The sequence below is a fragment of the Aedes albopictus genome, chromosome 1 (genome assembly GCF_035046485.1).
Source record: "Aedes albopictus strain Foshan chromosome 1, AalbF5, whole genome shotgun sequence".
NCBI classification, from domain to species: domain Eukaryota; kingdom Metazoa; phylum Arthropoda; class Insecta; order Diptera; family Culicidae; genus Aedes; species Aedes albopictus.
The window spans coordinates 118,901,638-118,920,375 of NC_085136.1; the positions used below are offsets into that span (position 1 = coordinate 118,901,638).

Here is an 18,738-nt window from a genome sequence, read left to right on the forward strand (position 1 = left end):
ACGAAAAAATAATAGAAATTACTTGAACAAAAATATGAAAAAAAGATAATTTCGAAAAAATATGTTCTACCAAAACCTTTATCATTTTAAACAATAATTTCATCATCAGAATAGAAGTAATTAATTATAATTCAACGATTGATTACTTAAGGCGCTGATTTTCGCTTCACTTTTGTGTAAATTTCGACTTAGGCTGAAGAAAGCGAGATCAAACTATGAAATTGTGTTTGTTCACTCTCATAGGTCTCACTTGCCCCAGATGCTGAAATGCACTGGGGCAAGTGAGAGCAGTTAACAAAAGGTAATAAATGAAAATAAATTACAGCTTTTTCGTTCAAAATAACTTGTAAGCACTCCAAATATTATCCTGAAACCGAAAAAGTTTCACTTTATTTGTTATTCTATTTTTGAACGATGAATGTAGCACAGTACGTTAATCTCACTTAGTGAATTGAAAATTACATATGAACAACAATAACATATATGGTCTCTTTATGGTGAGAACAATAACAATTTTTGAATTCAAAGTATCCGTTGGTGTGATACCTATGTTTTCTATGAATAATGTTTGCCTTAAAACTAACAAATAAAAAAAATATGGCTGTAGATCTCACTTGCCCCGGATTCTCACTTGCCCCGGGGTACCTTATAATTCCAAATGTTGCGTCATTTCAAACGTTTTAATGACAAGAAGCATTTAAATGCTTGCTACTAAAACTTTCGTAATAGGTGAAAGCTTGAAAACTTTCTAAATTTCCACTATGGCCAAATAGGGAACCACTATGGCCATAACTGGTACACTTACCCTATTCTCATTTTTCCCTAATAGAGGACTCAATTTGCAACAACTTTGGCGAAGTATTTTATTTTATCGAATGGGTGAATTTATACAGCCGTTTCTATGTTGGGGTCATATATGACCCCTCCGGCTCCAAAGGGTTAGGGGCTGTTCATAAACAAGTCTATACTTTACTCATCTTAGACACATTTTTCCCTCTTTGAGACTTTTCTCCACAATAAGAATTCAAAATTTTCCCTTAAACGTTCATTTTAATGCAGAGTCCGAATTAATTTCCACGTCTCATCGTCCGTTACACAAACGTAGGTACTTCACCCCTCAAATAAGCCATTTTACGGCCGCAAAATTGTTCTGACAGCCAATAAACCATTTACTGCTCTGGCACACTTAATTCGACGTTATTGGTTGGCCTTAAATCGGGCGCGAACTCAATCGTTGCTCCGGGAGATCATTCATGAGATTCAACCACCCACCCATACAAAACCACCCTCCGAGCCGAGCTGCCAGCAAGTACCTGTGGATAACTTGAACAGACCTAATTTATGTAAGTGACGACACTTAAAAGCGGCAAGTTAGGGGCCAAGTTATCCTCCAGCAGCCTGTTAGCCACGTTAGGAATCTATGTACGTTGTGCTTCATGGAAGAATAAGCCCTCACCAGCAGTGGTGCTGCTTGCAAGGACGAGTCTTCTTTTATGGCCTTGATGGAGAGAGGCTCGTTGCTCATCCTGCAAAGCGACAGTTGGCCGTGGCGGATTAATCCACCGCTGCTGGCCGAATCTCCGCACACTTCCAGTTTAATGAGTCATTAAAATTTTACCACGCTGAATGAAGGGTACAAGAGCGGCTCGTCTTGTCTAGAAACCTCCAACAGCCGATAGTCACTTGCAGCTACGGAAAATGGATGGATAAAGTTAGATCCCACATCTTCAAGTTTTGTGTAATTTTGACGGTTTTGTTCCGTGTGGCATGACATTTAATTTGGTTAAAAACCCAGTCACAGTGGAAAAAAATGGAACTCATTCTTACCTCTGGTTTGAGTTGATGAAAAGTATGTACCGTAATCCGGGGTTAGAAGCAATTCAAATATCACCAAAAGAATCTCTGTAAAATCAGTACCCGGTGGATCTCCATGAAACAACGAGACAGAGTTTTGTTCAACAAATTTAAACTTTAAGTTAAATAACTCCAAAATTAAAAGAAATGAATATGTTACTTGGCGAAATTGATCAGCATACAATTAAACATCGATTAGAAAGAAAAATTGCCTTCCCCGCTTAATTTTGCTCTTCTAAACTCGAAAAACACATCAAAAATTTTACATCTAGTGAATTGAACTGCTTTAAAGCAAAATTAATTTTCGAAGTTAATTAAACGCCTAAAGGTAGGTAATAAGGGATTTCTCACACGATATGACTATTTCATCAAAAAGCTATTATTTTTTCACTTATCCATGTTAAGAATAAATCTATGACAAAAGTTCGATAGACATAAGGTCTAATGGACAAAAGGTCGAATAGGAGAAAAGGTTAAATAGATAAAAGACAAATTGGAAGACATGAAAAAGTGATCAGAATTTGAGCATGAGCATGAGCATGAGCATGAGCATGATTGACCGCCCGCGGTTGCTCCTCTGTTATTGCAAGGACAACTGCATTTTCACAAAGAACCAATAGATGATGCTTGGGATTAGCTTTCTCTTCATTGTGTAAATGCTGGAATCCCAATACTTTTCAATAAGCAATACCAGCGCCGGCCGCGTCCGAATGCAGGTCAATTGAGGATAGGGAAGGAAGTGATGACGTGATTCTCGCTTAGGCCAATAACCGAGGAATTCTCTGCGTTACTACGAGAAATCACTAGAAGTTTGGACAGGGGAAATGGAAATGTGTTGAGGATTTTGTCGTGGTAAACGAGTGGAATGTTTTGATTCGCGATTAATAATGCGCTCGCGAAGAAATACCCTTCTAAACCTTGGACGACGAACGCGATCTTTTGTGCCTCAAAACTCACCCTACATAAATTATTCATTCGCAACTAAGGAGAACACCATGCTAAACACCGACGCATCTGTAGTTTGCGTTTCCGCGTGAGATAATGCTGAACGCGATCAATTTACAAGTGTTAACAAAATAACACGTGATAAATAAATCAGAAAGATCTTACCGCATGGTTCGCCGTCTATCTTTTACCGACCCTCTCTTTTTCCAGAAATTCATGAAACCTTCATTTGAGTCAAAACATTTATTCATTTGGACTAAAATATTACAAATGTCGACACCGAAGATGACGAACCATTCAAATTTTTGTGTTCATGCAAAAAATGAAAGGAAATTATTTATTATCAACTAAATGTGCATTTGGAACTAGCGCCGACACATGACGTGACGAGCTTTTCAATATTTGTTAGATAAATACACAAAAACCAGAGCTGCAGCATCTTCCACTAACTGGCCTCGAAATTACACTGAACTGCTACAACAACACACGGGTACGACGATGTGCACATTCAAATTGTCGACGACAACGCGCCCGATCCGAATGAAAAAAAGCGGCACTTCCTTTGCCTCCAAAAACACACTAAACCGCCTCGTACGAAGATGAGTACGCACACAGAACGACGACGCGATGCAACGACGAACCAAGACGGACTCTCATGCAACCTTTACTATTGAGTCAAAACATTTATTCATTTTGACTAAAATATTACAAATGTCGACACCGAAGATGACAAACCATTCAAATTTTTGTGTAAATGCAAAAAATGAAAGAAACATATTTATTATCAACTGAATGTGCATTGGGTACTAACGTCGACACATGACGTGACGAACTTTTCAATATTTGTTAGATAAATACACAAAAACCAGAGCAGAATTGTATAAATCCTTTAGCATTAATTATTATTATTATTATTATTATTATTATTATTATTATTATTATTATTATTATTATTATTATTATTATTATTATTATTATTATTATTATTATTATTATTATTATTATTATTATTATTATTATTATTATTATTATTATTATTATTATTATTATTATTATTATTATTATTATTATTATTATTATTATTATTATTATTATTATTATTATTATTATTATTATTATTATTATTATTATTATTATTATTATTATTATTATTATTATTATTATTATTATTATTATTATTATTATTATTATTATTATTATTATTATTATTATTATTATTATTATTATTATTATTATTATTATTATTATTATTATTATAGAGTTTTGGCACTTCTCAGCAAAAATTGCTGGAAACTTTCACCTACCCCGGGCAATCGGAATGCCAAAGGGGATTAGGCTCTGTGGATCTCATTAGCCGGTTTTTTAGCTTATCCTAATGAGTCTGCTTTTGGATGTACTTTCAGTTGTGATGATTCAGGAACCGCCTAACTATACTACAGGTTCCAAGAATCACCGCTTTCAGGATGCTGTTCAGGTCCTTCTTCAATTCCAGCTCGTCTAGGGACCTCAGGAGAGATTTAGGGACAACTCCGGTTGCCGAGAGGACAACCGGAACTATACGGACGTCTTCCAGGTGCCACATCTGCTTCAACTCCTCCGCTAGGTCGTGGTACTTGGTTATCTTGCCGGAGAACGTTGATTGGACATTATGGTCTAACGGTACAGCGATGTCGATGAGAGTTACTCGCTTCATCGTTTTGTCGAAAACCACAATGTCAGGCCGGTTGGCACGAGTGAGGACGTCCGTAATGATCTCGCGATCCCAGTACAGCTTTATGCAACTATTTTCCAGAACCGGGTCCGGCTGGTACTTGTAGTAGGGTACAAATCTGTCGACCAAGTTGTGTTTTAAAGCAAGCTGTTGGTGCATAATCTTGGCAACTTCGTTGTGACGATCGAGGTAAGCTGATCCAGCTAACACTGAACAGCCTGCAACGACATGCTCGATCGTTTCTCCTACTGAATTACACTTCCTACAACGGTCCTCCACGTCCTCGTGCAATATGTACCGCCGATAGTTCTTCGTCGCAATTACCCGGTCTTGGATGGCTACCATGAAACCTTCTGTTTCTGAGAACAGGTCACCCCGCACCAGCCACGCGTTTGACGCCGCCTTATCGATGTGCTCGAGTTCCAGTTGATGGGGGTGCGTCCCATGCAACTCCTTTTGCTTCCACGTTACGATCATCTCGTCGACGGTCTTGATGTCGCAGTTCAGCTGATAATCCTCCTGCGCCAGATGCAGGGCGCTGTAACCGTGGTCAGCTTCACATACAGTGCGGTACATTTCGTGACGGTTCTGGCTTTCTACGAAATATGCCCGCAGCTGCTGGATCTGGGAGACACATAGTGCCTGGATATCGGTGACGCCTCTTCCTCCTACTGCGCGTGGCAGGGTGACTCTCTCAATGGACGACTTTGGATGGCGCATGCGGTGCTTGGTGAACGCCACTCGTACTGCTCGTTCTAACGCCTCGAGGTCAGTCTTGGTCCACTTTACCACCCCAAAGCTGTAGGTCAACAGGGGCACAGCAAACGTGTTGATCGCCTTCACCTTGTTGCCGGTTGACAGAAAGCTCCTCAGAACACAGTTGACACGATGCAATAACTTGTCCTGCAGTTCCTTCATGATCGCTGTGTGGCGAATACCTCTAAGTTGCAGGAAGCCGAGGTACACCAAAACCACTATTTAGGTAACGAGTCGGGGCTGCCTAAATAGAATTTTTACCTAAATGGATTCATTACCTAAATGGATTCAGTTTATTGCCTAAATGGAGTACAAGGTTGAAAAGAAGTTTAAGAAGGGAGAGTTACTAGAAGATTTAAAGCAGGTCACGCGGAGTTTAAGATGCCTTTCAAGGAGTTTCAAGAGGGGATGGGTTTCAGGAGGGGAGGGGCTTCAGGGGCGTTTTCGCGGGTTTTGGAGGGTCTTAGATCAGAATTGTCATTCAAATGACTAGCTGGGCACGAAACACGAAAAACCCTGCACCGCCAGACTGAAAAATAATTGAATGTCGGGTCAAAGTCGAGTCAATTTTTATCGTATGTTGGGCCATTGTTGGACCAACATCGAACAACTGTTGGGTCTATGTTGGGTTTGGTGGCCAAAATAAAAACAGGTGAATGATAGGTTGATGTCGGGTTTGACGTCATCAATGCTGGAGCTGATATCAATTGAATGACGGAATTCCATTTAGGTAACGTTACCTAAATGGAGGGACCTAAATAGATTTTACCTAAATGGATCCTACCTAAATGGAGGTTTGAGTGTACTTGTACACTTCGCCTTCAACCATATCCCGAATCTCCTCCTGCTCGTTGACGCGGAAACAGCTGGCGTCCACTACTTGACCCCGGCGAAGATGGACTGACCGACATTTGTCAATTCCAAACTCCATCCGGATGTCGTTGCTGAACACCGTCACAAGCAGCAACAGTTGATGCAGCCTCTGTACTGATTCCGCAAACAGCTTCAGGTCGTCCATAAAGAAGGTGTGGGTTATTCTTGTACTCCTTCCCCCACTTTTCAGTTGGTAGCCATAAGGACTGTTCATTAAAGAAAGTGGACATCTGTTTACCAATAGTTTAGAGTTAAAACTAAACAAAAAATTGTGAATTCTTTCTCAGTGTGTAAAAACATTGTTCACTTTGGCAACACACTCAAAGAAAACGGAAAAAGTAAGAAATTTCGAGCGATAGGTCGGATTAGCTTTGCGACTAGCAGATTAATTCTGCACAAATGGTGTTCCAAAAAGTTGTCGTTTCGAGAATTAGCTTACTAATACACTTCTGGGACCGCAATTTTTTAACGCTAAGCAGGGGACAGATGTGCCAGATGATGTAGGGTACATCAGAACTGAAAAAATTGGGAAAAAGTTTTTGGTATGGCAAGCCAATTGTTCATGTGGCTTAAAGAGTTCTTCGTATTTCACAACGGGAACAATCAACGGTAATAATAACAGAAAGGAATGCATCAAAAACGACTTCTACATATCTACCGAAAACATACGGATCCTCTTTTGTTTTAGGCGGATCTGTCATCCGCTTATTACGTTTCTTCTACACTAGAGATGCTCAAGACGGAAAAAGTCGATTTTGTCGAAAAATGGTAAAATCCACAAAACTACTCTGAACAGCGTCCTGTGGAAAGATACTGGACAATAATTATGCGGCATCTCAAGAAAGATGGAAGATAAGCAAGTTCTGTTGATTGCTTCAAAAAAAAAATTGGTCTGCGGCACAACGAAAAATTACAGAGAAAGTTGTGCAGAATCTAATGGGAGTTATCAAGAGGAAAGTCCGAGCGTTCTTCCGAAAAGCGTAGCAAATGTTCAAACTCACGTGAATTCGGCGACAGGTATGTTGATTGTCATTTATAAAACATAAACCTTTGAATTTGTTCGAAAATACATATATATATATTGGTCTGTACTTTGCTGGGTCAGGTGTGTATTATTATTATTATTATTATTATTATTATTATTATTATTATTATTATTATTATTATTATTATTATTATTATTATTATTATTATTATTATTATTATTATTATTATTATTATTATTATTATTATTATTATTATTATTATTATTATTATTATTATTATTATTATTATTATTATTATTATTATTATTATTATTATTATTATTATTATTATTATTATTATTATTATTATTATTATTATTATTATTATTATTATTATTATTATTATTATTATTATTATTATTATTATTATTATTATTATTATTATTATTATTATTATTATTATTATTATTATTATTATTATTATTATTATTATTATTATTATTATTATTATTATTATTATTATTATTATTATTATTATTATTATTATTATTATTATTATTATTATTATTATTATTATTATTATTATTATTATTATTATTATTATTATTATTATTATTATTATTATTATTATTATTATTATTATTATTATTATTATTATTATTATTATTATTATTATTATTATTATTATTATTATTATTATTATTATTATTATTATTATTATTATTATTATTATTATTATTATTATTATTATTATTATTATTATTATTATTATTATTATTATTATTATTATTATTATTATTATTATTATTATTATTATTATTATTATTATTATTATTATTATTATTATTATTATTATTATTATTATTATTATTATTATTATTATTATTATTATTATTATTATTATTATTATTATTATTATTATTATTATTATTATTATTATTATTATTATTATTATTATTATTATTATTATTATTATTATTATTATTATTATTATTATTATTATTATTATTATTATTATTATTATTATTATTATTATTATTATTATTATTATTATTATTATTATTATTATTATTATTATTATTATTATTATTATTATTATTATTATTATTATTATTATTATTATTATTATTATTATTATTATTATTATTATTATTATTATTATTATTATTATTATTATTATTATTATTATTATTATTATTATTATTATTATTATTATTATTATTATTATTATTATTATTATTATTATTATTATTATTATTATTATTATTATTATTATTATTATTATTATTATTATTATTATTATTATTATTATTATTATTATTATTATTATTATTATTATTATTATTATTATTATTATTATTATTATTATTATTATTATTATTATTATTATTATTATTATTATTATTATTATTATTATTATTATTATTATTATTATTATTATTATTATTATTATTATTATTATTATTATTATTATTATTATTATTATTATTATTATTATTATTATTATTATTATTATTATTATTATTATTATTATTATTATTATTATTATTATTATTATTATTATTATTATTATTATTATTATTATTATTATTATTATTATTATTATTATTATTATTATTATTATTATTATTATTATTATTATTATTATTATTATTATTATTATTATTATTATTATTATTATTATTATTATTATTATTATTATTATTATTATTATTATTATTATTATTATTATTATTATTATTATTATTATTATTATTATTATTATTATTATTATTATTATTATTATTATTATTATTATTATTATTATTATTATTATTATTATTATTATTATTATTATTATTATTATTATTATTATTATTATTATTATTATTATTATTATTATTATTATTATTATTATTATTATTATTATTATTATTATTATTATTATTATTATTATTATTATTATTATTATTATTATTATTATTATTATTATTATTATTATTATTATTATTATTATTATTATTATTATTATTATTATTATTATTATTATTATTATTATTATTATTATTATTATTATTATTATTATTATTATTATTATTATTATTATTATTATTATTATTATTATTATTATTATTATTATTATTATTATTATTATTATTATTATTATTATTATTATTATTATTATTATTATTATTATTATTATTATTATTATTATTATTATTATTATTATTATTATTATTATTATTATTATTATTATTATTATTATTATTATTATTATTATTATTATTATTATTATTATTATTATTATTATTATTATTATTATTATTATTATTATTATTATTATTATTATTATTATTATTATTATTATTATTATTATTATTATTATTATTATTATTATTATTATTATTATTATTATTATTATTATTATTATTATTATTATTATTATTATTATTATTATTATTATTATTATTATTATTATTATTATTATTATTATTATTATTATTATTATTATTATTATTATTATTATTATTATTATTATTATTATTATTATTATTATTATTATTATTATTATTATTATTATTATTATTATTATTATTATTATTATTATTATTATTATTATTATTATTATTATTATTATTATTATTATTATTATTATTATTATTATTATTATTATTATTATTATTATTATTATTATTATTATTATTATTATTATTATTATTATTATTATTATTATTATTATTATTATTATTATTATTATTATTATTATTATTATTATTATTATTATTATTATTATTATTATTATTATTATTATTATTATTATTATTATTATTATTATTATTATTATTATTATTATTATTATTATTATTATTATTATTATTATTATTATTATTATTATTATTATTATTATTATTATTATTATTATGGTAATATGGAAAGAGCTCACCAATAAACATCCTTCGAAGTGTCCAGTGCGTATGTGCTACAGCATCTTCCACTAACTGGCATCTTCTCCGAAATCACACTGAACCGCTACAACTACACACGAGTACGACGATGTGGACATTCAAATTGACGACGACGACGACGACGCAGCCGGTACGAATAAAAAAAGCGGATTTTTCACTTTGCCTCAAAAATCACACTAAACCGCCAAATCTGCGACGACGACGACGCGTCAGGCCCAAATGAAAAAAAATGGCCTCTTCGCTTTGCCTCCAAAATCACGAAGATGAGCACAGTCAAATAGACGACGACGACGACGTGCACGCGGACGATCCGAATGAAAACGCGGCCTGTACACTTTGCCTCCAAAAACTCACTCATTGCAAGACATGAAAAAGTGATCAGAATTTGACAGAAAAACGACAATTGGGGAATCGCGCCACTTGGGCAGAGGCTTCTATATACCACAGACAAACAGACGTAACACTTGCGAAATTTCCATCGACCACGCTTTTAACGATCATTTTAAATTTTCATAGTTGTGGCTTTCACAACCAGAGGCGCGCGCATTGTTTTTCTATGCATTTGACGTTTCACACTAGCGCCTTCTGTTGACGATATGGCACAACACAGTGATTCGTGCAACTTTTCCACCAGGTGATGGTAGTGTGAGCTGGGCGATGGATTTCCATGAAAATCGTTCAAGGTGTTACGTCTGTTTGTCTGTGTATATACGTCTGTTTTCCACTATAACTCAGTCAAATTTGAACCAATTGACACAACTTTCGGAATGTGGTGAGATAGGTATAGTATCTACCCGTGTACAACATTTCAAGTCAATTGGTTCAAAATTAACTGAGTTATAGTGGAAAACAGACGAATATAGAAGCCACCGCCCAAGTGGCGCGATACCCTAACTGAATCAGAAAAAATATTCAACAACTGCATAAAAAAACATTATTGAAAGATAGGAAAGTGTCTACTAAAACTTACAATAGCTGATATGCATCAATTTATTACCGCATTGCAATTCAAAATAGATGCTCATAAATGATAGAAAGTAATGTTATTCATTAAAGTTAAATGTGGAATACAATATTCCTTGAAAGACCAGCCTATGGGTAGAAGAAGGATGAATCATAGATGCAAATATTGTCATTTGAAACTCCAATCATTACAGCGATTTGATTGAACCAAACAGTTTATGAATTAGAGAAGGACGAACCTCTGGGTATTATATGGGCAAACAAAACGAAATTATTTGCCTATACAGTGTAATTGGTAGGAACTACCTATCAATCCAAGACGGGTTGATCACTAAACACAAATAGGTAATGAATATGTCTGCAGTATAGTTAGGAAGAACAGCTTTTGAATAAAAGAAGGCAACATTTCTGAAAAACTTGTAGTTAGAAGACACAGAATGTTGCTAATTGACAAATTGAGGGATGAATTTTTGAAAAAAATCGCGTTCTGGTGGGATTCGAACCCACGACCCCGTATTCGCTAGACCGGTGCTTTAACCAACTAAGCCACAGAACAGGTGATAATTCTGCGGAATAGAAAGCCAAACTGAACCCGAGCCCTCACCATGCACACTTAATTCAGATTGCCGGGATATCAGCATTTTTCCATTCTTTTGCCGAGATTTGCACAGCCGAGTAATCAGCAAACAACAATTTTGCTGAGATCTCAGCAATTTTGACAGTTCAATGCTGAGCTTCGGCAATCGTTTTGCTGAGAGTCAGCTAACAAATGTCACTTTTTGCTGGGATATCAGCTGATAGTATTACTGAGCAGACGGCTGTGCGCGTTTTTGCCGAGCCCGCAAATCTGTTTTGAGTGTGTGAACATTCACTTTTTCAAGAACCATCTATCTCTCTTTCGGCTTAGATGTCAATCCACAACACAGCCTCGTTTGTGCCCAACAACTACAAGTGAGAGCGTATTATTTTTATTTGAAGCCGAGACTTACTCTCGCACTCCGCATACCTAGCCACCAAGCAGTCTGTTTGCTGTTGTCTAATTCAGTATGCGTCGAGAGCTCGGCACGGTCGCACGCTCCACGACCAACTGCGCCGATGACGCAAAGGTAGGGTACACTGATATATGTTGCCCTTTACTGGCATTTACCAGGTTAGCTGGTATGTCATAAACATACAGAAAAACTTGTAGTTAGAAGACACAGAATGTTGCTAATTGACAAATTGAGGGATGATTTTTTGAAAAAAATCGCGTTCTGGTGGGATTCGAACCCACGACCCCGTATTCGCTAGACCGAATGTGACCGAGAGTGAATGTTCATGGTGAGGGCTCGGGTTCAGTTTGGCTTTCTATTCCGCAGAATTATCACCTGTTCTGTGGCTTAGTTGGTTAAAGCACCGGTCTAGCGAATACGGGGTCGTGGGTTCGAATCCCACCAGAACGCGATTTTTTTCAAAAATTCATCCCTCAATTTGTCAATTAGCAACATTCTGTGTCTTCTAACTACAAGTTTTTCTGTATGTTTATGACATACCAGCTAACCTGGTAAATGCCAGTAAAGGGCAACATATATCAGTGTAACATTTCTGATTAACCCGTTAACGCCCAAGGTGTCTCACAATTTAAATCTTCAAATTAATTTGTTATCAAAGGTCAAGTTCCAATGAAATAAGCATGATTTGATGAAAAAAAATGGAAGTCTATGGTGTAGTTCCAAAAAAATTCTTCATTGTAGGTCCTCAATATCTTATAATTTTCTCGAGTTCTACTTCAGCACAACTTCTACGCCATCGTTATGTTCTGATCCGTATAGATAAAATGTAGCTCTAAACAAGTGAGAGAGATGATAACCACTCAAAAAGAATAGAAAAAAGACTTATAAATTGGGGCAGAAATATAACCCGATAAACGCCTAAAAGTATGCAATGCATGGTTCTTGTTATTTCATGTAGTTTCGACTGCAGTGTTCAACATTTATCACTTTTTTTAACAAATCAAATAAAGAGAGCTCACTATGTGCGACATAAGCAAACGTTAAAATACTTTAGAAGTTAGATTGTACACAGATAATTATTTCTAATAAAGTAATTGAGTTTTTCCTTCAGCACCCCACAAACTTTCTTTACGTACTCACCATACGTAAACTTTTCAGAAGTTTTTTATATTTAAAAAAGAAAATCGTATTAAGTACTGTTCCATTTAATTTGTCTCCTTTGACAGATACGTATTTCGACCTCAACTATATGGTCGTCTTCAGTGTCTCGTATTTACAGGTATTCTACTAGCACGCCCAGGTTTTAAGTGTAGAATTAGCTATAAGTTAAAATACACATAAATATAAACAAAAAAAAAGCACGCCCAGGTTCATCATCATTCCATGTTCCATGAGGGATCCCTTAAGGAATAACAGCAGGAATCATGGAAGGAATCTTTGAAGGAATTCCAGCACAAATCCCCGAAAGAATGCAGAAAAGAATAACAAACAAAATCCTTTCAGGATTTTCCAGAACAACGGCTGCAAAAATCCCTGAAGAGAACTCCGGAGCAATCCATACAGCAATATCGGAAGCAATATCTGAAGGAATCTCGAGAATAAACCTGAGAAGATTCTCGAAAGAAATGCCTGAAGAAATCCTGGAAAGAATTCCTGAAGGTATCTCAAAAAAGAACCTCAGCTCATCTTCTCTCATCTCAATTCTTCACCATATTCTCTAGCCTCTACCTTACTGTCTTCTTTGCCCTCTATTTCAACCCTCTATCCTACGCTCTATCATAACCTTCAACCCTACCATCTGCCCTACCCTCTAAACTATCCTCTACTATAACCACTGCCCTATCCTTTACCGTACCCTCTGGTCTATATTTGCTTAATCGTAACGTCTACCCTACTCTCTACCCTAACATTTTTCTACCCTCAAACCTACTCTCTATTCTACCCTTCTCCCTACCGTCTACCCTATCCTCTACCATAACCTTCTACTCCACTCCCTCTACTCTATCATTCACCCAAACCCTCTACCCGACCGTCTGTTCCACCTTTTATCCTACCCGCTACCCTTTAGATACGCATATTGCATGGTATTGTAGCTCAAACTACCATTCCGTGGCTACTAACTTGGGTATGGTCCGCCATCTTGGGTTTCAAAATGGCGTCGGATATTCATTTTTGTGTTCTACTCATGAAGCCCGATCGATAGATACCCATATTGCATGGTTTCTTAGCTCAAACTCTCATTCTGTGGCCGCCATCTTGGGTATCGGCCGCCATCTTGGATTTCTAAACAGAGTCAAATATCGTTTTATGACTTCTACTCATGAAGCCTGATCGATAGATACCCATATTGCATAGTATCATAGCTCAAACTACCATTCCGTGGCCGCCATCTTTGATATGGTCCGCCATCTTGGATTTCAAAATGGCGTAAAATATCGATTTTTTACTTCTACTCATCATGCCTGATCGATAGATACCCATATTGCATGGTATCATACCTCAAACTACCATTCCATGGACGCCATCTTGGATATGGATATGGATTTCGAAATAGGGTCAAATATCGATTTTGACTTCTACTCATGAAGCCTGATCGATAGATACCCATCTTGGTTTTCGAAATAGGGTCAAATGTCGATTTTTGACTTCTACTCATGAAACCCGATCGATCGATACCCATATTGCATGGTATTATAGATCAAACTACCATTCCGTGGCCGCCATCTTGGATATTGGCCACCATCTTGGATTTCAAAATGGCGTTAAATATCGATTTTTTACTTCTACACATCATGCCCGATCGATCGATACCCATATTGCATGGTATCATAGCTTAAACTACCATTCCGTGCTTTACTATTACTTTAGAGCTTTTAGTAGAACTTGTTACTTCAGACTCTAGTTTAAATTTAAAAACATTTCACTAATACTTCACTTTTGCAAAAGAAAATAAAAAATGAATAACTCTTTTAAAGAAAAACTAGAAAGGACGAGCAAATTCCTTTTATTTCTATTATAATTAAAAGGAATTTGCTCGTCCTTTCTAGTTTTTCTTTAAAAGAGTTATTCATTTTTTATTTTCTTTTGCAAAAGTGAAGTATTAGTGAAACCATTCCGTGGCCGCCATCTTGGATATTGTCCGCCATCTTGGATTTTAAAATGGCGTAAAATATCGATTTTTGACTTCAACTCATCAAGCCCGATCGATAGATACCCATATTGCATGGTATTATAGATCAAACTGCCATTTCATGGCCGCCATATTGGATATGGTCCGCCATCTTTGATTTCAAAATGGCGTCGAATATTCATTTTTGAGTTCTACTTGTGAAGCCCGATCGATAGATACCCATATTGCATAGTATCCGAAGCAGCATTGTCGTTAAAAATCATATATTCTGGAGTTTTGACCGCCATCTTGGAACCTAAGCCGCCATCTTGAATTTAAATATCCTTGCTACAACCTCCACATCCTAAGGAATGTGCATACCAAATTTGATTGAAATTTGTTGACGCATTTTAGAGTTATGCCCTAGGTTATGCCTATGTTCCGGCATACATATATACATACATACATTACATATAAACATACAAATCAGGCCAAACATTTCAATAGGTCCTATCTGCATTTGAAAGGCTCTCTTTGTTTACTTTCTCTTTCAATTATTGCAATATAATGGTACACTCTTCAACTATTTTTGCAGTACAAATCACAAGGCGATTGTTTTTTACCATCGTTCAAATCAGGGAGGCAATCAAAATACAAATAAATAGCTGAGATATTAACGAAAGAGAGAGAAACCAAAGAGAGCCTCTCTTCTGCAGATTGGACCTTTAGACATGTTTGGCCTGAAATAGACAAACATACAAACATATAAACATACAACCATATAAACATACGATCATACATACATACATTGACTTTTGTATGTATTGATTAACAACTCTGTCGAAGAAATGAACTGTAAATTATTAATCATTGTCAAGATTCCAGGGAAATAACTTTTTTTCGCATTGGAAGTGATGCTCACAGATCGTGATAATATGCATTCTTTGCAGCAACGTTTACGCCACCTAGTGAACCAGTCACATACTATATTGTCCACTATGAGCAAGGTATGGGTGTGGAGAACACCTTCACTGAAGAAAGTATTCTAAAATTTTGCATAATTCTGGAGATATTCACATCCAAAGGACTGTCCTATTTATAGGACGCTGGGCGTTCGGGGCATCTGTCCTATAAAAATAGGACGCTGGGCGGATATGGGTTAATGATGTTGAACAAATAAATGTATGTATGTATGTACCTACATACACTGATTCAACGGTCTATTTGACAATTTGCTTGTTGGTCGATTACCCAGCCGTGGCATTGGTTTTGCTTGAGCTTGACGTTGGCCGTCCTACCGTCCCCTAGTTCATGGTTGGCTATACTAAGCCAACATGCTTTACTTACTATGTTCTGAATCGAAAAGTTTTACGACTGGTCATAATGCTATGCATTATTGAACGTCTAAATCACTAAGACAATACGTTTCAAAAGAATAGCATACATTTTAAAGAAGGGAAAATCTGTATGAAATTGTTAGTATCCGTAACGACAACAATCTCCAAAACAACATGACTAGAAAGAATAACTCATGTTTGAAGAAGGAAAAATTAACGATATACATATTATCAGTTCCTTTCTGTGTTTGTTGGTATGCATCATCTGGGGCGTAGCCAGAGGGGGGCAGGGGGGGGCCGTGGCCCCCCCCTGGCCGCCAGATGTATTTTTTAATATGGAGCCAACTCAAAGATTATCAATAATTCAAAGTTCCAGGAAAAAAAAATCTCAAAAAATTTTATATTTTAAAACTTTAGGTTATCCACAATTATCAACCCTTTTTTCTCGAGAACCACAGGAAATTTCGCCAAATATTTCTCCAAGAGAACCACTTCAATCTTATCTTAGATTTGTTACCATATAACAAACTTGGTTGAATGGCTAAATTTTGTGATGGCAATACAAAAACAGCATACCAAATTTTTCAGATATGCCGGAACCGGTTCCGGTAGGGAAAAGGAAGGATTTTGTAGAACCATATGCTGCTATAGAGTGCAGTTTTGTGCTACTGCAACACGAATTTTCACTAGTATTCAATTCAAACAAACGTCATGTTAAGAGCAAAATGCCTCGGATTTCTTTACGAATACTTTCAAGGACGGCTTCAAAAATTGCTTTATTCATTTATTCAGGAACTTCTTCAGGGATTCTTCCCAGGAGTTTCTGCTTCGTTAATTCAGATTTTTTTTTATAAATACTTCTGTAAGGATTCCTCCAGGTTTTATTTTTCCATAGCGGCCTTCAGTGATTCCATCATTGATTGCTCCAGAGAATTTTTCAAGAGATCCTCTATAGGTTACATCAGACATTCCTCCGGAAAATTATCCTGGGTTATCTATAGAGATTCCCCCAGTGATTATTCCAGTGTTTTCTCCAGGAATTTCTTCAATGATTCCCATAGAAATGTCAACAGAAATTCTTTTAGGTATTTCTACAAATGTTCCTTCAGAGATTTCTTCAGGAATTTCTCCATATATTCCTTCAAAAATTCCACTAGAGCAATGATCACCAAAGTGCGGCTCGCGGGCCGCACGTGATGCCGAGTTCTCTATGTTGCCATAGAATTTCTTGCAATGTTTCTTATGAAGGTTGTTCTACTCCCAAAATAACCTAGAATACCGGGTTGAATGTTTCACAAATGGATCTAGGAAGTGCAATACAAACAGTTGAAAAAAATAGGCCTGAGGATCGCTGCACTAGAGATATAATTAAATGTTTATTAATTTGAAGTATTTCAGCAGGAATATCTTCCAGAACTCCCTACAGGAAATTTTATCAGAGATGTGCTAAAAAATCCAGGAGTTCCTTTAAACATTGTATACAAAACATTCTTTTTTGAGTCCATCCAAAGATTCCAACACAAACAAAGACCAAAAATTAATGCAGACATGCATTCCTCCATATATTTTTTTCCAATAAAAATTTTTCCAGTAATTTGTTAAGAAAGTTTTCCTGGGATTTCTTAAGGAATTCCTTATAGGAGGCTTCCTGGATTCCTCATGGAGTTTTTCAGGAATTCCTCCATATATTCCATCAAGAATTCCTCCAGAGATTCATCCGGGAATTTATTCTGTGTTTCTTTCAGAAACAACTCAAGGGATTATTTAAAAATTCCTCGATGAACGATTTCCCCAGGAACACTTTTAAGGAGTTCCTCTTGATTTCTCTAAACAATCATCCAGGGATTACTCCAGAAACTCTTCCAGGAATTCTTCTAGAGATTCCTCCAGGAGTATTTCCAGAGATTCCTCCGTAAATCCTACAGGCATTTCTCTAGGATCTCTCTCTCTCTCTTCTTGGCGTAACGTCCTCATTGGGACAAAGCCTGCTTCTCAGCTTAGTGTTCTATGAGCATTTCCACAGTTATTAACTGAGAGCTTCCTCTGCCAATGACCATTTTGCATGCGTATATCGTGTGGCAGGCACGAACATACTCTATGCCCAAGGAAGTCAAGGAAATTTCCTTTACGAAAAGATCCTGGACCGACCGGGAATCGAACCCGTCACCCTCAGCATGGTCATGCTGAATACCCGTGCGTTTACCGCCTCGGCTATATGGGCCCTATTTCTCTAGGATATCCTCCAGGAATTCCTCCATGGATTCTTCCAAGATTATCTGCAGGGCTTA

The 18,738-nt window shown here is 33.4% G+C and overlaps 1 protein-coding gene across 1 annotated transcript; it reads right to left on the bottom strand.

Moving 5' to 3' along the window:
• Positions 1 to 7,415: 7,415 nt before the first annotated feature.
• Positions 7,416 to 8,000, bottom strand: LOC134285587 (uncharacterized protein DDB_G0287625-like; the record flags this gene model as incomplete). Its single annotated transcript, XM_062846639.1, has 1 exon — positions 7,416 to 8,000. A coding segment is annotated over one exon (585 nt), but the record flags the coding sequence as incomplete, so codon positions are not given.
• Between the last annotated feature and the right edge of the window lie 10,738 nt (positions 8,001 to 18,738).